General features: G+C 44.6%; 1 protein-coding gene across 1 annotated transcript in view; it reads left to right on the forward strand.

The window, feature by feature from the left end:
• The window catches only part of LOC122810818 (complement C3-like), a 1,708,896-nt gene that overhangs the window by 392,009 nt on the left and 1,293,846 nt on the right, over positions 1–23,041 (forward strand). The window contains exon 9 of the mRNA XM_044082377.1: positions 13,664–13,784. Within this exon, the coding sequence (XP_043938312.1) occupies positions 13,664–13,784 (121 nt within the window). The remainder of the gene's footprint in view (positions 1–13,663; positions 13,785–23,041) is intronic.

Below are 23,041 nucleotides of genomic sequence, written 5' to 3' on the forward strand. Positions count from 1 at the left end.
CACTACACCGTAGAGGCTTGGCCCATATGGCATGACATGTTGTGATTCACTATCCTCAGCCTCACTTGCCTCAGATTGCCTACAAATGCTTCGTTACATCTCTGACAGAGCGCTTCCACATATAGGTACTGGTACACAGTAGCCATGTTGACTCCAGCTTGCCATTCATCTGCATGGCGTACTAACATCTAGCTAAACCTACATTTTGTGTGTATATTATTCATATGTCTTGTTTTGAAGCGCAGCGCGTTCTAGTGGTGCTGTGCTATGCTTCGACAGCAGGGATCGGGGGAGGACAACTATTGGTTCATTGATATCCAATGGACAAAGCCACCACTGGCCTTGGACTTGGACATTGGCATGCTTCTTCGACTGTATTCATACTGTATTTGCAGCTGTCATTGCTCCGTTTAGCAATGTGCAAAACGTTAGTCGCATAACATCCAGATACATTTCTGCACATAACTCTGCTCTTGCATGGACAGCTTACTGTTTGATGTATCGCGTAATTGCATAGGGTTACCACCTGTCCCACTTTGTGAGGGACAGTCCCTCTTTGGGCAGTTGTGTCCTGCAAAAAAATGTGAAGAAATGGCAAATTTCCTGAGATTTTAGGACAAAATCATTTTCTATATTTTATGTAATAGTTGCATTAAACAGTTATTCTGTATCTGAAACACCTAAATGTTATAAGAAACAGAATAAGGAATTAAAATGCTACAAGAATAGACTTTTATTCAGGCAAAAAAGTTCTGCACTTTGTACTGGCCGTGGGTATGTTTTGCCCTGTAAAATCTGATGTTTGTAGCACAAATGTCACACTTTGAGCATTTGGAAAGGTGGCAACCCTATAATTACATCATTTGCATAGCATACACATACAAATGGGGTAAGTTGCAAATCCCAGCATTGTCTGTGCAATGTTCATGTTACGGGCGGTCTTGCACGCCCCTGCGGGTGTTTGCTGAATAGCCTGGCAGTCATCTTTCCTTGCTGTACTCTCACTCAATCCATACACGCCGCAGGCTTCATGTATCATGGCCTAGGCAATGTTCGTGTTACGGGCGGTCTTGCACGCCCCTGCGGGTGTTTGCTGAATAGCCTGGCAGTCATCTTTCCTTGCTGTACTCTCACTCAATCCATACACGCCGCAGGCTTCGTGTATCATGGCCTAGGCAATGTTTGTGTTACGGGCGGTCTTGCACGCCCCTGCAGGTGTTTGTTGAATAGCCTGGCAGTCATCTTTCCTTGCTGTACACTCACTCAATCCATAAACGCCGGAGGCTTCGTGTATCATGGCCTAGGCAATGTTCGTGTTACGGGCGGTCTTGCACGACCCTACGGGTGTTTGCTGAATAGCCTGGCAGTCATCTTTCCTTGCTGTACTCTCACTCAATCCATACACGCCGGAGGCTTCGTGTATCATGGCCTAGGCAATGTTCATGTTACGGGCGGTCTTGCATGCCCCTGTGGGTGTTTGCTGAATAGCCTGGCAGTCATCTTTCCTTGCTGTACTCTCACTCAATCCATACACGCCGCAGGCTTCGTGTATCATGGCCTAGGCAATGTTCGTGTTACAGGTGGACTTGCACCCCGCGCGGTGTTTGCTGAATAGCCTGGCAGTCATCTTTCCTTGCTGTACTCTCACTCAATCCATACACGCCGGAGGCTTCGTGTATCATGGCCTAGGCAATGTTCATGTTACGGGCGGTCTTGCACGCCCCTGCGGGTGTTTGCTGAATAGCCTGGCAGTCATCTTTCCTTGCTGTACTCTCACTCAATCCATACACGCCGGAGGCTTCATGTATCATGGCCTAGGCAATGTTCGTGTTATGGGCGGTCTTGCACGCCTGCGGTGTTTGCTGAATAGCCTGGCAGTCATCTTTCCTTGCTGTACTCTCACTCAATCCATACACGCCGGAGGCTTCATGTATCATGGCCTAGGCAATGTTCGTGTTATGGGCGGTCTTGCACGCCTCGCGGTGTTTGCTGAATAGCCTGGCAGTCATCTTTCCTTGCTGTACTCTCACTCAATCCATACGCCGAGGCTTCATGTATCATGGCCTAGGCAATGTTCGTGTTACGGGCGGTCTTGCACGCCCCTGCGGTGTTTGCTGAATAGCCTGGCAGTCATCTTTCCTTGCTGTACTCTCACTCAATCCATACGCCGGAGGCTTCATGTATCATGGCCTAGGCAATGTTCGTGTTACGGTGGTCTTGCACGCCCTGCGGTGTTTGCTGAATAGCCTGGCACTGATCTTTCCTTGCTGTACTCACTCAATCCATACGCCGGAGGCTTCGTGTATCATGGCCTAGGCAATGTTCGTGTTACGGCGGTCTTGCACCCTGCGGTGTTTGCTGAATAGCCTGGCAGTCATCTTTCCTTGCTGTACTCACTCAATCCATACGCCGGGGGCTTCGTGTATCATGGCCTAGGCAATGTTCATGTTACGGGCGGTCTTGCATGCCCCTGTGGGTGTTTGCTGAATAGCCTGGCAGTCATCTTTCCTTGCTGTACTCTCACTCAATCCATACACGCCGGAGGCGTCGTGTATCATGGCCTAGGCAATGTTCGTGTTACAGGCGGTCTTGCATGCCCTGCGGGTGTTTGCTGAATAGCCCGGCAGTCATCTTTCCTTGCTGTACTCTCACTCAATCCATACACGCCGGAGGCATCGTGTATCATGGCCTAGGCAATGTTCGTGTTATGGGCGGTCTTGCACGCCCCTGCGGGTGTTTGCTGAATAGCCTGGCAGTCATCTTTCCTTGCTGTACTCTCACTCAATCCATACACGCCGCAGGCTTCGTGTATCATGGCCTAGGCAATGTTCGTGTTACAGGTGGACTTGCACGCCCCTGCGGGTGTTTGCTGAATAGCCTGGCAGTCATCTTTCCTTGCTGTACTCTCACTCAATCCATACACGCCGGAGGCTTCATGTATCATGGCCTAGGCAATGTTCGTGTTATGGGTCTTGCACGCCCCCGCGGTGTTTGCTGAATAGCCTGGCAGTCATCTTTCCTTGCTGTACTCTCACTCAATCCATACACGCCGGAGGCTTCATGTATCATGGCCTAGGCAATGTTCGTGTTACGGGCGGTCTTGCACGCCCCTGCGGGTGTTTGCTGAATAGCCTGGCAGTCATCTTTCCTTGCTGTACTCTCACTCAATCCATACACGCCGGAGGCTTCATGTATCATGGCCTAGGCAATGTTCATGTTACGGGTGGTCTTGCACGCCCCTGCGGTGTTTGCTGAATAGCCTGGCAGTCATCTTTCCTTGCTGTACTCTCACTCAATCCATACACGCCGAGGCGCCATGTATCATGGCCTAGGCAATGTTCGTGTTACGGGCGGTCTTGCACGCCTCGCGGTGTTTGCTGAATAGCCTGGCAGTCATCTTTCCTTGCTGTACTCTCACTCAATCCATACACGCCGGAGGCTTCATGTATCATGGCCTAGGCAATGTTCGTGTTATGGGCGGTCTTGCACGCCCCTGCGGGTGTTTGCTGAATAGCCTGGCAGTCATCTTTCCTTGCTGTACTCTCACTCAATCCATACACGCCGGAGGCTTCATGTATCATGGCCTAGGCAATGTTCGTGTTATGGGCGGTCTTGCACGCCCCTGCGGGTGTTTGCTGAATAGCCCGGCAGTCATCTTTCCTTGCTGTACTCTCACTCAATCCATACACGCCGGAGGCTTCATGTATCATGGCCTAGGCAATGTTCGTGTTATGGGCGGTCTTGCACGCCCCTGCGGGTGTTTGCTGAATAGCCTGGCAGTCATCTTTCCTTGCTGTACACTCACTCAATCCATAAACGCCGGAGGCTTCGTGTATCATGGCCTAGGCAATGTTCGTGTTACGGGCGGTCTTGCACGCCCCTGCGGGTGTTTGCTGAATAGCCTGGCAGTCATCTTTCCTTGCTGTACTCTCACTCAATCCATACACGCCGGAGGCTTCATGTATCATGGCCTAGGCAATGTTCGTGTTACGGGCGGTCTTGCACGCCCGCGGTGTTTGCTGAATAGCCTGGCAGTCATCTTTCCTTGCTGTACTCTCACTCAATCCATACACGCGGAGGCTTCGGTATCATGGCCTAGGCAATGTTCGTGTTACGGGCGGTCTTGCACGCCCCTGCGGTGTTTGCTGAATAGCCTGGCAGTCATCTTTCCTTGCTGTACTCTCACTCAATCCATAACGCCGGAGGCTTCATGTATCATGGCCTAGGCAATGTTCGTGTTACGGGCGGTCTTGCACGCCTCGCGGTGTTTGCTGAATAGCCTGGCAGTCATCTTTCCTTGCTGTACTCTCACTCAATCCATACACGCCGGAGGCTTCATGTATCATGGCCTAGGCAATGTTCGTGTTATGGGCGGTCTTGCACGCCCCGCGGGTGTTTGCTGAATAGCCTGGCAGTCATCTTTCCTTGCTGTACTCTCACTCAATCCATACACGCCGGAGGCTTCGTATCATGGCCTAGGCAATGTTCGTGTTACGGGCGGTCTTGCACGCCCCTGCGGGTGTTTGCTGAATAGCCTGGCAGTCATCTTTCCTTGCTGTACTCTCACTCAATCCATACACGCCGGAGGCTTCGTGTATCATGGCCTAGGCAATGTTCATGTTACGGGCGGTCTTGCACCCTCGCGGTGTTTGCTGAATAGCCTGGCAGTCATCTTTCCTTGCTGTACTCTCACTCAATCCATACACGCCGGAGGCTTCATGTATCATGGCCTAGGCAATGTTCGTGTTACGGGCGGTCTTGCACGCCTCGCGGTGTTTGCTGAATAGCCTGGCAGTCATCTTTCCTTGCTGTACTCTCACTCAATCCATACACGCCGGAGGCTTCGTGTATCATGGCCTAGACAATGTTCGTGTTATGGGCGGTCTTGCACGCCCCTGCGGGTGTTTGCTGAATAGCCTGGCAGTCATCTTTCCTTGCTGTACTCTCACTCAATCCATACACGCCGGAGGCTTCATGTATCATGGCCTAGGCAATGTTCGTGTTACGGGCGGTCTTGCACGCCCCTGCGGGTGTTTGCTGAATAGCCTGGCAGTCATCTTTCCTTGCTGTACTCTCACTCAATCCATACACGCCGGAGGCATCGTGTATCATGGCCTAGGCAATGTTCATGTTACGGGTGGTCTTGCACGCCCCTGCGGGTGTTTGCTGAATAGCCTGGCAGTCATCTTTCCTTGCTGTACTCTCACTCAATCCATACACGCCGGAGGCATCATGTATCATGGCCTAGGCAATGTTCGTGTTACGGGCGGTCTTGCACGCCCCTGCGGGTGTTTGCTGAATAGCCTGGCAGTCATCTTTCCTTGCTGTACTCTCACTCAATCCATACACGCCGGAGGCTTCATGTATCATGGCCTAGGCAATGTTCATGTTACGGGCGGTCTTGCACGCCTGCAGGTGTTTGCTGAATAGCCTGGCAGTCATCTTTCCTTGCTGTACTCTCACTCAATCCATACACGCCAAGGCTTCGTGTATCATGGCCTAGGCAATGTTCATGTTACGGCGGTCTTGCACGCCTGCGGTGTTTGCTGAATAGCCTGGCAGTCATCTTTCCTTGCTGTACTCTCACTCAATCCATACACGCCGGAGGCTTCATGTATCATGGCCTAGGCAATGTTCGTGTTACGGGCGGTCTTGCACCCCTGCAGGTGTTTGCTGAATAGCCTGGCAGTCATCTTTCCTTGCTGTACTCTCACTCAATCCATACACGCCGGAGGCTTCGTGTATCATGGCCTAGGCTTTGCTGTGTGCTATGTCTATTTGTGGTGTATGCATGGCTGTGGGTATGTCCCACTGTCATCACTGGTAAAGGTGACACCCTATAGGTACTTCCTGTAGACTGCTGTGTCATTTGACATATCAGCACATACCTGCGGATGAACATCCTACTGCAGCGCTTCTCATATCTTCTGAGTTATCTTGCCGTCAATAATACTGTTTCCTCAGACATGTATCTGTTTCAGATCATACCTATCAACCTCCTAGTGCAAAACATCTGTACAAAGCCTAACATGATGGGGGGACAGACAGGGGCAGATTCTACATATTGCTCTTACAAACATAGATAGTTGACAGTATTATAGGTTTTGCATTAGTATGACCTTTCTGAGGGATTTGGGGTCTTAAGCACATATGTTTATCATTATTTAATGACGTCAGTTATCAGGTATTTGGCAGACAGGTACAGATTGTGAGAGGAACACACCGCACATATGAGGCATACATCTGCACATTCGTACAGTTACAGCAATACACACAATACATGGCTCCATCACAGGCCAGTTACCATTACATTCCTATTGCAGGACACACCCACCCACTGGGTTATATTCCTCACACAGGCCAACAGGTGCTTATCCACACTACTTATTCCATCATGTACCTTATGTGTATGCCGGTATTTGCGCTTTCCATCAGTGGCAGAGCTCATGTACAAGTATGGGGGACTGGACACTGTATTGGTGACACTGCATGACACCCTGAGAGACACATGTCATTTGAGTCTATTAACCTTCCACATTGACTTTCACAGGCCATACATTGTAATTCACACTTGTGGACAAACATGCTTATGACTTGTACATGTTTTGTCATTTGTCCTGACGTCTTTCTTCTCACCTGTCCACCTAGTATCACTAGTTCTGTACATTTCATTAGGACGGGTTACCTTCATACCTCTCACCTGTACACATTATGGGTATACGCCCTGGGGTTTGACCTATGATTCTGTTACATTTGTCGCGATAATGTGCCTTTCTGGTAGATTGCTGGCAAGCCATGACGGACTGTGCGGTTAGGTAATCATGACTGACATTTCTATTTCATGATTACTAACTCTCATAACATTCGTATTCCTGATTACGCAATTATTCTATCAATGGTCTGACTTTGTCTGAGGTATATTTAATATAGTCCCTATTTGTCTGTCATGTACTATGCCTTAGTCCAGCTGTCTTATTCTGACATTCTGGCAGGTATGGTTACCATCTTGGTCGTATGCGTGTCCATACTTGATAATCGCCTACATGACACTGATAAAGGTCCCTACATCTTCCTCCAATGGTTTACATAATATCCAGTGGATGGGTTGCACCTTTTTGGTGAATATAGGCATGTGCTATACTCACATAGGTATATTGATCACTCCTATGGGGCGTACCTAATAGATCTGTGCCATCCAACACCTTGGCCCAATTCTGCATACCCATGATTCACTTACCTGACACACCTCCACAGTATGCATTCGACATGTTTAATGTGAGCGATAATAACGTGTGTGGACACTTCTGAGCACTCCCCTCTCTGCAGATATCAGCTTGTACGTCATACATTCAATCGACCCATGTGTTATTACCTTTGCACCTGCTACTTTTGCATGTACACCTATATCCTAGTTGCAGCTGTGACGTATTTAGCATCAATGATGGTTCGCACTTCGTATGGATCAATTTTTGGGGTCCTGCAAAGGACACCTATATTCATGTTTAGCGTGTAGAACTTGCAGGCCCTGTCACACTGGTAGTTTCCGGGAAATGGTTTGGAAACCACAGGTGTATTCTCCTTTCATACATATCTGTCTGTCTATCCATATTAGCTATACCGTGACCTATTTATGTACATGTGTTATATGTACAGGGACATATGTTTGCTGTGTATATATCTATTAATGTATCATGTGTGTATAGATATATATATCTGTACATATATACATATGTCTGTACATTCCTCATCTCGTAATTATTTGGATTATGTCTGTGGATATATGTGTATATATATATATATATATATATATATATATATATATATATATATATATATATATATATCCATATCATACCTTTCAACTGTACAGATTTCCGCTGCATGTACAGCTTTTTGCCTCTTATCTTTGCTCCGTTTTTCATAACCTTGTGTCTATCTGGCAAGTTAGTGGTATATCATTAAAGTCTGAAAGTTGGTAAATAATGACAAACATTTCAGGTTACGACTTCATACCCCTCAGAGAATCCATGCTAGTGATACACCTGTTATTCTATCCACTTTCTATGTTTGTTAGGCAATATCTGGGGATTGTCCCTAGTTGTACCAGTTGTTGTCATGGCTTTGTCTGGTTTCGTACTTTACGGGTTTAACAGGTATGAGCCATGTACATAGACCGTGTGGAAAACACCATTCATTTTCTATTCTGTGAGCGGATTACACACACGCAGGTGCACTTGCATATCCTTATTGTGGGTTACATATGTTTCATAGATAATTGTGCTTCCGTGAACTTTCATAATTCTGACCATAACAGTTACATATCTGTATTCCAGTTTAAGGACTACTGTGAAACACACGTTCACCTTTACATATTTAAATGTGTGTACTGCACGAACACTTTCATTACACTTTCAAGTTATATGTGCAGTGGTCGTAGGTCAACCGGGACTGCATTCACGTTGGCTGGATACCGGAACCGATATTCTGTTGGTGTTCTCCCTCATTGATATGCATACCCATTGTACTTAGCTACATCAACATACACCTCACCGCTTCACCTACGACACAGGCATCCATTCTCCTGCTGGGAAAAAGGCGGTACTACATATTACACATTCCCTGTTGCCTACTGCTGTGGACTCCGGCTGCATGGTTAATCACTCTGAGGATATGCAGAACACCAAGGCACATAGTCCAGCCACATACAGGTCTTTGATTGTCAGGGTGTTCATGTAGTGATCTGGGTTTAGGCTTGTCCACCTGGTGAATGGAACTTCCCTGGCTGAGGTCAAATGTCAGACAAAGCATATGGACAGGGATTATCTCCCTATTTTGAAGTTTTACCTGTGTTTATAGACACACATGTTTGGGCACCTGTCAGCAGCTTATTCTGTTGGCATTACATATTATGGGTGGGGTTGTTACAGTCCATACTCCACAGTGAGGGGTGTTCCCATTCACATTTGACTATTACCTGTATACAGTCATACTGGGATTATTATTTTTGAACATGAAGTGACTACAGGTATGCAGTTGTACATTACACAAGTGTGAAGGGCTGTTCCTGTAAATACGTATGGACCATACCTCTCAACCTCTTAGAGCACTGAACCTGCGCAAAACCTACACGATGGGGGGACAATTAGGGACACATTTTAACAATTGCTCTTACAAGCTTAGAACGTTGATAGAATGCTAGGTTTTGCATTAGCATGACTTTTCTGCAGGTTGTGGAGTCTTATACTCAGGATATTTCTCATTATTTAGTGACGTCCATCCTCAGCTTTTTACCACACTGGTGCAGATTGTCAGAGGCACACACCAACACTATGGGGCAAACCTGTGGTCATTCTTAGGGTTGCCACCTTTTCGACTGCCCAAAGTGGGACATATTCTGTAGAGATGTCAGATTTTCCAGGACAAAACATACCTACAGCTGTGCATAGTACTGAACTTTAGCCTTTTTTGTACATATAATAGCTTATTCTAGTAACATTTAAATTGCTTATGCTACTTCACATAACATATTGAGGATTCATATATAAAATAACCGTTTTATGCAACTATTGAAGTAAATTAGGGAATAAACTCTCAGGACATTTGTTATGTCTTGATTTTTTTCACAGGCCACAACTGCCTACAGAGGGATTGTTACTCTCAAAGTGGGACAGGTGGTGACCCTAGTCATTCTGCGAATATCCGGACAGTTGAGTGGTATGGCACGGACCTCTGTAATATGCTGTTGTGCTCTGGCACAGCAGTAGCTCAGCATTAAAGACTGCAGTCGGAACGTGCTGACAGACAGTTGGGTTTCAGACTTCATACTCCAGACATTAATGCCAATGTACAAACTGTTATTCTATCAAATTCTATGTTTCTAAGAGATATGATTACAGATTGTCCCTGATTTTGGACCTTTGTCTCACTTATATTCATGGCTCTGTCCAGATATCTTGCTCACACAGGTTGACAGGTATGGTTAGTCACGACTGCACACAGTCAGTGTCCCTCACACTTGATCAGGGTTGACCTGTTTATGTAGTGTCTTCCTCGCCCTCATGCCGTTTTCCACTTTGCAAATGTGTGCATTATATTCTCCCTCCTATTCATGTCTGCACACGTGCGTCATGGGAAGGTATTTTATCCTGGGTGGTAGGTTATGCATGCCCACTTAGGGCTGGACAGTGTCATGGACCTCCACTGAATGTTCTGACTTGTGTCCAGATATCTACTGGATTGGACATCATGTCATCATACCCATACTACTATTTACACAAGTTGGTCATCCCGTGAGGGATATCCCAAAAATTGGTCAAGACCAAAACAAGTTAGATATCGAAGATTTTTTGTGGCTTCACGAAAACTTGCAGGGGGTTTTACCTGCAGGGGATACATGGTTTGCAATCCTGACACTGCCTAGGGTGACAATACCTACTACATATGCGTAGGGGTCACTGTGTGTAGCTGTTTCTGCAACAAACCAGTGGACCAAGTATGGCTGGATTTGGTGGACGTTCTGGTAAGGTGGCAGGTTGTGTGTTGTGGAGGGTATGCTGGGTAGGCTATTATGCATCCAGGTGTATTGCGTTTGTTATGGCCAGTTCCATCAGGACCCATCTGTGGGTATGTGACGGTGCCGTATCTATACATTTGTCTTGCATTTTTCTATATTCATGTTTGTGGGATTGTGTTCTACACTATGGCCTGTCTGCTTGTCTTGCAGCTTTTTCTACATAAGGTTGTGTTTCTTTCCACTTCACCCGCTGCCCCCTCATACACCTCCGGTTCAACTTTTCTGCATACGACACAAGTATCGCCTTTGAGGAATTTACTATTAAACACACACCCCTCACACGCGAATTACTCACACCCCATAGAGCACTACTTTGGTTGTTGGCCCATGACACAGCCACAGTTACACATTGACTACCCTACATGTGTCGGGTACCTTTATGGTTGTGTGGACTACCCTGCCATGTTTGCTTTCCACATGCAATACCTCACACACAAGGGTACACGCCCTTACTTCACTTTCATTACTTGGTTGGTGTATCCGGGTACTACCCGTTCGACTGTGTCACATACACGTTCGGATTATACAGCTGCCTTCCAGATTTTGCCAGCCTGTTCTACTCATTGGTAGGATGGCACCTTTTCCTATGTCCAAGCTATTCCTTACACATGTCCGACTGTTATGGACATTGCCTCCCCACAGTCGACGGTTGTGTTTCCACCTTTTCAATTGGCCACAGTGTGACATAGGTTTACCACCTGTCCCACTTTGCGAGGGGCAGTCCCTCTTTGGGCAGTTGTGTCCTGACATGTAATTGTCAACATGGCAAATGTCCTGAGATTTTAGGACAAACATATTTCTTATATTTTATGTGATAGTTGCATTAAACAGTTAATTCTGTATCTGAAATACCTGACTGTTATGAAAAACAGAATAAGCAACTAAAATGCTACAGGAATACGCTTTTCTGTAGGCAAAACAGTTATGTTCTGTCCTTTGTACTGGCCGTGGGTATGTGTCGGCCTGTACAGTCTGATGTCTGTACCAAACATGTCCCACTTTGGCCATTTGTAAGGGTGGCAACCCTACTGTGACAGTTGCGGTGAATACAGCATATTTTACAGGCCGACACATACCCACGGTTAGTTCGGCAGATAGAACTTACAATTCTTGCCTATATCTAAGCTTATTCTTGTAGCATTTTGGTATCTTATTCTGTTTGTTATGACATTTATGTATTATACGTCCAGTGAAATATGTTTAATGCAACTATTGCATGACGTCTACGGAGGAATTATGTCCTATATTCTCTGGACATTTTCCAGTTTTACATGTTTGTGGCAGGACACATCTGCCCACAGAGGGACTGTCGCTCGCAAAGTCGGACAGGTGGTAATCTTGGTCGATGGTACGGATCATACTGTTCCTTTCGGCCTACATGTGTCCGTGTTGTTATGGCTCATTTATATGCTCCTTCTGTTTTGTTTACATGCGTATGCTATTTCCTATCACATTTGGTATGTGAAATACGGACATACCTTTTGTATGTGACTATTACATGGCTTGTGGGATATGATTCAGACATACGGTCACTACCTATATCTACATTTCTCCTCATGTATTTTGTTATGGACACATCTGCACAGCTATGTTCCCTACCTCAAATTATGGGTCGGCTGGTGACCCTCTCCATTGGACTGGACGTACCTACTGGCAGCGCGCTAACATCTGTTACATTTCACTTCCACATGGTATAGCTATCAACACTACGTAGGACTACAGGCACATGGTTTTCCTGTCATTTGTTCATTTATTTTATTTTTATTTATTTTATTTAACATTTGTTGACTGGGAATGCCCGACTAGGTTCCACAGATCCTGTTTTCAGCGGAGGCCCAGGGAGAAATGCTCCAGATGCATGTCTTTGGAATGTGGGAGGAAACCGGAGTACCCGGAGGAAACCCACGCGAGCACAGGGAGAACATGCAAACTCCACACAGAAGGCACCCCAGCCGAGAATCGAACCAGAGAACCTCTTGCTGTGAGGCGACAACGTTAACCGCTGCACCACTGCGCCGCCCTAATGGGTAGGGACCCATTATTCCCTACCGTGCATTTGTGTTTGAGACTTCATTTTCTGTTCGCAGGGACTCTGCTTTGCATATGTTTCAGTCTCCATGGACGCTGATAGGTACGATTACTATTACTGGCAGAATATAATATTCAGCAGTTTAGGTTGCTCCTCAAAAGCCGACATTGACACGCCTCCCTGCGCTACTTCGATAAGCCCCTTGCACTCGCGCACATTTCCAATGTACATGGCTGTGGTGGCTGCGTGCCTTCATTAATATGCATATGGTGTGACTATTCCACATCTATGCCGCACGGCCGGTGCAAGCCTTACGCCAGACTTGCGCCGAGCTTCATGAATCCGCGGGTCTATCTATATCCAAAAATGTCTTTCAGACTACCTACTGTGTTAACAAAAGATACTTATCATAAGATTCTGCAATCAAATGTGTTTTGAAGTGAACATATTTCCTTATATTCTACTCTACTCACATCTATATGATCTTTCATGTATCAAATAGCTTAATTTTGTATTGTACTTGCACCTGTGAAATTTTGTTTTGTTTTTATATATATATATAATATTGTACTTTACTTTCGAGGCGCTTTTCTCCCCGGGCCTCTGCTAAAAATGGACATGTATCCAGCTGGACTAGCCCGGTCAACAAATGTAAAATAAATAAATAATAAATAAATAAATAGTCACAAGGAATCATATTTTTTTCCATACTTCAGGGGTTTAACACCAAATCTTCTTTTAACAAGACGTTTGTATACCACCTCTTCAGTATGACAGGAGCATTCATACTAACTTTACAATTTAAAACTTTTAATGGGATTATACCTTAACTTTGTGAATTACTGTGCAAATTTATGGTTCTGTATAAATGCTTAGATTTAAACATTTTAATAATTTAAATAAATAAATAAATGATTTTTTTTTACAAAACATGAGTCAAATATCCATTTAAAAGTACTGTATTTGCAAGCATTAGTTAATTCAGGTTTTAATGGCACTGCATGCAGGATTTGGAGACAGTAGAAAAATAAGGCAGTCACAAAACACATTTCTTATTTCAGGTTGAAAATGGAAAAGGAATAGCAAAGCTGACTAGAAATGTGCTGATCAAGACTTTTCCAAATGTCAGCGACCTTGTAGGCCATTCTCTCTATGTTGTGGTTACAGTTTTGACAAATGCAGGTACGTGACTGAGTTTAACATATGCTTACTTATAGGCTCCTTATGTCATCAGTAAGAACACCCTGTAGTTAGGCAGTTTTGTAGCAGTTTCAGTTTTGTTATTATTGGCTGAGACAATGTGGAAAGCAGATATTTGATTAGTATAAGACTTTATATGAATGGCATTAGTTTGGTTTTAGGTGGGTGCAGTAATAACCTGCCATTACATAGCCAGGATTCCACAATTGAGAGAGTTGTGTGATTTCTTGCAGTATTGTGAGTGGGGTCAGTAGCCAGGATGCCACAATTGAGAGTTGTTTGATTTCTTGCAGCATTTTGAGTATGATGACAGTGGCCATGATTCCACAACTGAGAGAGTTATGTGATTTATTGTAGTATTGTGAGTGGGGGTCAGTAGTTAGGATACCACAACTGAGAGAGTTGTGTGATTTCTTGTAGTATCGGGAGTGTGAAGACTGGTAGAAATGGGTGAAGGTTGCCAGCCTAGTCAAATAGAATTTGGTACATAATTCTATCATTTGTAAATACTGTGAAATGTTGGAATGCAGGCTTGCTTCTTAAATGAAAAACTATGTTGTGAAATGTTGAACTTAAAACAATTTGGCAACATTGCCCTCTGCTGTAAAGAAAGCTAAGTCAAACATTTCTTGTTGGTCCTTTGAAATTAAAATTATTTCATGACTGCCTTTGATGTTTACAATTTGTCTCCAGCCGGGATAGATGAAGGCTTTCTGCCTATTGTTTTAAGGCTAACGTTAATTACCAGAATTTACATATGGAATGTCCTTTATTGCTCTGGTTTCTGCCTAAGTGTAAATGAATGTAAATGCAGTTTATGTCAGCCTGGGAACACCAGGAAAGTGTTAAATGATGTAATGTTTTATCAGAACTGCAGTTTCAATTTAAACAGAGAGAATCAGAAGGCATTAAGCATTTTGTCTTGAACATTCAACTCAGCACTGCCTTATGCTCTCTCTATGTAAGTAAGTTATTTTAGTAGTGTGTTTTCTTGTAGAAATAGCTAGAAATTAGAAAAATTAGACAAAGTGTTTTTCTGTGATCTCAGAACTGTACTACTGAATGATTTTAAATATTTCTGTGGGATCTCTGAACTCTTGACTAGCACTGACTGTGTAACAGAAAGTATTGTCTTGCGGTTTTAATTATTTATTATTAAATATTTTAAAACCTTTTAACTGTGGTTGGTTTGTGTAGAGATAAGTTAAGCTCTAAGAGTACATTGCATGTATATACGGATCCTGTACCAGGTCACTCTGATAAGTCTTGAGACTGTTTAGTCATGCTACCAATTGAATAATAATATTGCACAGTAATAATTGGACACCCTTTTAAGGGCCTTTGGGTAGCTGATAATATTAGCTGGGAGTTGGTAGTCGGTACTACCATATAGTCTGGGTAAAAGGGGCACAGCTGGAGAACCTGTGCCAGCCTTCCACAGAAGTGTCTGTGTGGTTGTATAACCTCTTATCTCAAAGAGTGTGTGTGTGTCAGCTACTTGGGCAGGAACATGAAGCCCTGGTTGGACAGAGAGGGTGCTGGAGATTTTAGCTTGCCCAGCTAGGCTGAGATCTGGACCATACAGCTGTGCCAGTGGGGAGTCTTATTTGCGACCTGGAGAGCAAGGGCATGACCAGCCCTGGACTGACTGTGATCTCTGTGTGCTCTTAAGGGAAATTGCACTTTACTGTGTGTATTTGTCATCCTTTCCTCATATATGAGATACCCTCTCTGGTGTTAGTGGTGAGGATTGAGGCTGCATGATTGCTGGGCCAGGGCATGGGCATCACATATTAATTGGTGGCAGTGGTGGGATATCCACATCATATATATTCACATCATATATTAATTAGTTGGCAAATACTAATTGGCTTGTAGTGGTGTTAGTAGAGTGAATCCTGTAGCTTGTGTACAGTGAGCTTTGAATGTGTTTTGTACCCTAAAACAGCCATGCAGTGGATACTCAGAGTTCAGATCACAATTGTTTTATTTCTTTTGTTATCTAAGTTAGTCAGGGTGAGCAGGTAGTATGTCAGCAGAGGAGTACAGAAAGCTGACAAGGAGCCAGCTGGCGGAGATGTGCCAAGCTAGGGGACTGGTGCATGGAAACCTGACTAAGGCAGACCTGATTTTAGCCTTGGTTACAGCTACATCAGAAAACAGCAACCAGGAGGACAATCAGACTGGCAGTGGAGATATAATTCCCTTGGAGAATGGACAGCTCAACCTTTCTTCAGTGGACTTAAAAATCCAACTGGAGCTAAAGAGACTTGAGTTGGAGGCCAGGCATATGGAATTAGAAGCAAATATGAGACTGCGACATTTGCAGGCTGAGGAGAATGAAAAACTGTTACATCTGCAAGCTGAGGAACAAGAGAGGCAGAAGCAGTATGAGAAGGAGATGCTGACTCTTCGCCAGAGTCATGGAAGTAATGGTGAAGGGAGTAACTGGACCCCAGAAACACAAAAGGTCAGTAAATTTCTTCCGCAGTTTAAAGAGGAGGATAATTTTGATAGTTTCATTCATATGTTTGAGAGGGTATGCAAACAGTATGGTGTTGACCAATGGCTCTGGGTACAGTTCCTAACCCCCTTACTTCATGGTAAAGCTGTAACTGTTTTATCTAAAATGTCTAATGTTGCATGTTTTGATTATACTGCTGTAAAAAATTGTCTGTTAGAATTGATTGAGCTAACACCTGAAACATATAGGAAAACGTTTTGTGAGCATAGATGCATGGCAGATGAAAGTGTGTGTGAATATGTTGCTCAATTGAGCACTTATTTCTTATTTCCATAGGTGGGTGAGTGGATGTCAGGTCACCACTTCTGAAGGGCTGGCAGACCTTTTGGTGAGGGAACAAGCCCTTAGCACTTTGCTTGAGGACATGAGGATCTGTTTAGCTGATAGACAATGTGCTACTTCAGATGAGTTGGGGAAGAAGGTAGACCTATACCTGGCAAGCAGGACAGCCTTGCATAGGCAGGGGACCCCCAGTACTGCTCATAGGTCTAAAGGAACCCACAGTGGGCAGCACAGACTGCCCCAACAGAATCTGCCAGTAGCAGGGGAAACCACTAGTCCAGGTACACATCCAGGATCAAGCATTAAATGTTTTGAATTCAACCAGTGGAGCCATGTGGCATACAGATGTCCACAGAGGCAAGCTGGGGAACAAAAGGTGAGAGAGTCAGTAAGTGGGAAAGACAAAATGCCAATAGTAGGTCATCTTGAGACAACAGGGGTACTAAACTACCATCCTGCAAATGTCCTGATTGGGAAGGATTTGTATGAGGCAGTACCATGTGCTTATGCAGTTACACACAGTGCAGCTAGGAGACAAGCATGTGGGTCTGGTAGCCTATGGGGAGACCCAGACAGACTGCATACTTGCAGCCAGGACTGGTGAGGTGGTTACTTCAGGAAGTGAGCAACGCTGTAGCAGTGAGACTGAAGGTGAGCCACAGCTGTTTGTGAGTACTGATGTTCCCTTGGACAGAGTGGCTACAAAGGTAGAGGTGAGTAGTAGTACCCAGGCTGACAGTGAGGACCACTGTCAGAAGATGCCAGACTTCCTGAATAAAGGGAGCTGGGAAGGGTTACAAGGAGAGAGTTGAGACAGGCTCAGCTCTCAGACCCTACATTGCAAGGCCTGAGGCAGGCAGCTAGGGAGGCACCTGATTCTCAAGGAAAGGGGCAATCTGTATACTGGGACAAAGGGTTACTATACATAGAGTGGACCCCTGAGGGAGGGCTAGAAGGTGAGCGAGTACTGTAGTTGGTGGTACCTAGAGCCTACCATCTGGTGCTTCTAGCCATAGCCCATGATATTCCCTTTGCAGGTCATAGGGGCATAAAATGTACAAAGAGGCATATTGTGCAGAACTTCTATTGGCCTGGAATTTCCAGAGATGTAACAGGTTACTGCAGAGACCTGTGAGCAGTGCCAAAGGTAGGCAATATAGGAGGTAAAGTGAGAGCTCCTTTGATGCCTTTGCCTGTGACTGAGGAGCCATTTCAGAGGGTAGCTATGGATATTGTGGGTCCTCTGAGTACCCTAACTTCCACAGGGAAAAAGTATATCCTAGTGGCAGTGGATTATGCTACATGATACCTTGAGGCAGTGGCTTTGTCCTCCATTGAGGCAGAGAAGGTGGCAAATGCTTTGTTTGACATTTTTAGCAGGGTAGGTTTCCCAAAAGAAATACTGACTGACTGAGGTGCCAATTTCATGTCAGACCTGCTGGTTTGACTGTGGAAGTCATGTGGGGTGAAGCACATGAAGACCACCCCTTACCATCCCCAGACTAATGGCCTTGTTGAGAAGTTAAACTCTACAATCAAATCCATGCTACGGGCATTTGCAGATCAGTTTAAGAGGGAGTGGGACAAATATTTGCCCCATCTGTTGTTTGCTTACAGAGAGCTTCCCCAGGAATCCACAGGTTTTTCAACTTTTGAGTTTCTGTATGGGAATAGGGTGAGGGGACCTCTAGATTTAATTCGAGATGAGTGGAAAGGTGAGTGCAAGTCTCACAAGGAGCCTGTTGTGGCATATGTCCTAAACTTCAGGACAAGGCTCAGGGAACTCATGGGCTTGGCCCAGGAGAACCTTGTAGAAGCCCAACAACATAAAAAGGTCTGGTATGACAGGAATGCTCAAGTTAGAGAGTATGCTATAGGGCAGCAGATAATGGTTCTCATTCCTGTCAGACACAACAAGCTGCAAGCAGCTTGGGAGGGTCCCTACAAGGTGGTAAGAAAGGTAAGTGATGTTAACTACATGGTGGAACTGATAGACAGATGGCAAGGGCACAAATTGTACCATGTTAACATGTTAAAACCTTACCATGACAGGGAGGCCCTTGTACTGAACATTTGCAGTGGATTTCAGGAGTCTAAGGGAGATCTGGGGACTGATCTCCTCAGTGAGGCATGGGCTGACACCTCGGTTTAAGGGGTAGCAATATCCCAGCAGCTATCTCCTACACAGGTTTGAGAAATCCGAGCACTGTTTCAGGGATTTGGGGACATGTTCACTGGGAAACTGGGGTGCACCCACCTAGTGCAGCATCCGGTGGATATTCGACCCCAAAGGCCTATTAGGCAGGCCTCTTATAGGGTGCCTGAGAGAGTCAAACAGACTGAGGGAGGAGGTACAGGAGATGTTGGAACTAGGGGTGATTCAAGAGTCCAACAGTCATTAGGCCTTCCCAGTGGTGCTGGTGCCAAAGTAGGATAGCAGCACCAGGTTCTGTGTGGACTACAATAAATTAAATAGTCAAATAGAGTCAGATGCTTACCACATGCCTTGGACAGATGAGGCCCTAGAGCAGCTGGGTGGGGCTAAGTATCTTACAACCATTGATCTTACCAAGGGTTACTGGCTGGTGCCCTTGACTCCTAGTGCTAGAGAGAAGTCAGCCTTTGTGACTCCTTTTGGCTTGTATTAGTTCAAAAAGATGCCCTTTGGGATGAAGAATGCCCCAGTGACTTTCCAGAGGCTGGTAGATCATATCCTAGTAGGAGCCGAATGGTTTTCCCTTGCTTACTTAGATGATATTGCCATCTACAGCTATTCCATACCAAAGCACCTTCAGCATGTCAGGGAGGTGCTAGCTGAGCAAATGTCAGGTGGGTATGGTGGAGGTCTCCTATCTAGGACATAAAGTTGGGAGTAGTAAGATAAGGCCAGAACCTGCTAAAGTGGAAACCATTCAGGCTTGACCTGTACCTGTTACTAAAAAGCAAGTGAGGGCATTTTTAGGGACAGCAGGGTACTACAGAAATTTCACCCCCAGATATAGTACCATAGCTGCTCCCTCAGAGACCTGACAAGGAAGAACAGGCCAGATAAGGTAGTGTGGACCCCAGCATGTCAGCAGGCATTTCAGAAGCTTAAAGAAGCTTTGGGAGAACCCCCTGTGTTAGCCACTCCAGATTACAGCAAATAATTTTTTTGTGCAGGTGGTTGCTTCAAACCATGGGGTGGGGGCTGTACTTAGCCAGATTTCTTCAGAGGGGAAAGAACACCCAGTGTTTTTTCTCAGTTGTAGGCTTCAACCCAGGGAGCAATGCTATGCAGCAGTAGAAAAGGAATGTCTAGCCATAGTGTGGGCATTGCAGAAACTTCAGCCTTATCTGTATGGAAGGAAATTCACTGTTATGACAGATCACAATCCCCTAACATGGTTAAACAGATACAGTCAGCAAAATGCCAAGTTGCTAAGATGGGGCCCAGGGTTGCAAGCATATGATATATCAGTGCAGCACTGCAGTGCTGTTACCAATGCCAATGCAATGGGCTCTCAAAACAGGGAATGGGGTGAGGTACACCCAGTTAGACCTAACCCTCTCAAGCGGGGTTTCTCAAGGGTCACTAGACAAACTAGCTTCAGTTCTCTGGGGGGGTGGGGGGGGATGTGAAGAGTGGTAGAAATGGGTGAAGGCTGCCAACCTAGCCAAATAGAATTTGGTACATAATTCTATCATTTGTAAATACTGTGAAATGTTGAAATGCAGGCTTGCTTCTTAAATGAAAGAATATGTTGTGAAATGTTGAACTTAAAACAATGTGGCAACATTGACCTCTGCTGTAAAGAAAGCTAAGTCAAGCAATTCTTGTTGGTCCTTTGAAATTAAAATTATTTCATGACTGCCTTTGATGTTTACAATTCGGCTCCAGTCTGGTTAGACAAAGGCTTCCTGCCTATTGTTTTAAGGCTAAAGTTAATGACCAGAATTTACATATGGAATGTCCTTTATTGCTCTGGTTTCTGCCTAAGTGTAAAAGAATGCAAATGCAGTTTCTGTCAGCCTGGGAACACCAGGAAAGTGTTAAATGATGTAATGTTTTATCAGAACTGCAGTTTCAATTTAAACAGAGAGAATCAGAAGGTATTAAGCATTTTTTCTTGAGCATCCAACTCAGCACTGCCTTATGCTCTCTCTATGTAAGTTATTTTAGTAGTGTGTTTTCTTGTAGAAATAGCTAGAAATTAGAAAAAGTAGACTAAGTGTTTTTCTGTGATGTCAGAACTGTACTACTGAATTATTTTAAGTATTTCTGTTTGATCTTTAAACTCTTGACTAGCACTGACTGTGTAGTAAAAAGTATTGTCTTGTGGTTTTAATTATTTATTATTAAACATTTTAAAACATTTTAACTGTGGCTAGTTTGTGTAGAGATAAGTTAAGCACTAAAAGTACATTGCAGGTATATAAGGATCCTGTACCAGGTCACTCTAATAAGCCTTGAGACGGTTTAGTCATACTACCAATTGGATAATAATATTGCACAGTAATAACTAGACACCCTTTTAATGACTTTGGGTATCTGATAATATTAGCTGGGTAGTGGCAGTCGGTATTACTGTATGGACTGGGTAAAAGGGGCACAGCTGGAGAACCTGTGCCAGCCTTCCCCAGAAGTGTATGTGTGGTTGTATAACCTCTTATCACAAAGTGTGTGTGTCAACTACCTGGGCAGGGACACAAAGCACTGGTTGGACAGAGAGGGTGCTGGAGATTTTTGATTGCCCAGCTAGCCTGAAATCTGGACACTATAGCTGTGCCAGTTGGGAGTCTTATTGGGAACCTGGAGAGCAAGGAAATGACCAGCCCCGGACTGACTGTGATCTCTGTGTGCTCTTAAGGGAAACTGCACTTTACTGTGTGTATTTGTTATCCTTTCCTCATATATGAGATGCCCTCTCTGGTGTTAGTGGTGAGGATTGAGGCTCCTTGATTGCTGGGCCAGGGCATGGGTGTCACAGTGAGTGTGGGGACAGTAGCCAGGATTCCATAAGTGAGAGAGTTGTGTGACTTTTTGTAGTATTGTGAGTGTGAAAATAGTGCAGATAAAAGTAGAATCATTTGCATATTATACAGTACAGGTGGGTATGATTATCATGTTGAGCTTATTTGTGAATATGTTAAATAACAGTGGTCCCAGGAATGATCTTTGAAGGACACCAGTAGAAAATTGTATGTAAGGTGAAAATTCTTGATGCCATTTAACAGTTTGTTTTCATTTAGATTGCTGTGAAACCAGATTGAGAAGAAGAGTTAAGAGTTCTAAGGTTTGAGATAGATCAATGAATATAAATCATGCTAAGTTACCTTTATTTCTGTTTTAATTTACATTTTTTGTGAAGCTAAGGAGGGTGGTTCATGTACGGTGACAGAGAGGAAAAGTATGTTGAGTTCCATAGGTTATTACTAAGTTAATGACCACTAGGGCCATTACAGACCTAGCCATGTACCCCAAACCATTTTGGTCTTAAGAATCATAGGCATATATACAGGTGGGCATGTTAGTAGGGACGTAACTAAGGATTTGTTGGGGGGGTTAGTTAGGATAATACTTTTCTTATTGATGGCCACTGCCCATGAGTGCCATGGGGGCCGACTAGGGGCAAATTTACAATTTCTCATCCAGTTTTCAAGATTTTCTTCAGGGTCAGGGATAAACTCTGTTTTGCAAGTGGGAACTCTTTGCCATATTGCAGAGATCCTCTGAGACACAAGTCTGTCTCTCCAACATGTCCTGTTTATATTACAAGTGAAGTTCAGATCCCTGATTCTCGTGTTTCTGGTGCTGTTTGTTTTGTGCTTGTGCAACAGATTGATTAGGGCTTGGTCTGAAGAAGCTCTGTAAGACAGGCAAAGATACCATCACAGCAGCCTGTAGGAGACTGAATACAGAGACAGAGCCTTTAGGTGATCAGTGTGGGGCAGGGTATTCATGCCCTGAATTTTCCTTATGAGAAACCTTTGTGGTTGTATAGATCCTTTAGGTGATCAATATGGGGCAGGGTATCCATGCCCTGAATTCTCCTGAAAAGAAACCTTTGTCATTGTTTGAACTATTGCAAGTCTGGTTAGATACATGCCAAAGGGGACATTGTATTCAATGAAAGATCTGATAAGGACTGAGTTGATGCCATATCTTTACGTATAAGTTGGGTGACATAGAATGACTTTCTTATTATTTTAGCTATGTGTTGGTCAAAGTCCAGATTGCTGTCTACATATGTTTCCAGATCCCTTACTACTGGGTTGACTGTTAGGAACATTTTATCAATGGACTAATTAACTTGAGTTAATAGTTTCCCAAAAGGCATTATAATACATTTTTTGGCACTGCGGTTTTGGCCATGTCTTTGGCACCAGTCATTTTTCTGTGATACATCCACTTGCAATATGTTGGTATTTGGAGAAAATCTAAAATAACTCC

Source organism: Protopterus annectens, chromosome 9.part0 (genome assembly GCF_019279795.1).
Source record: "Protopterus annectens isolate FY-2018-M chromosome 9.part0, PAN1.0, whole genome shotgun sequence".
Taxonomy (NCBI): Eukaryota; Metazoa; Chordata; order Ceratodontiformes; family Protopteridae; genus Protopterus; species Protopterus annectens.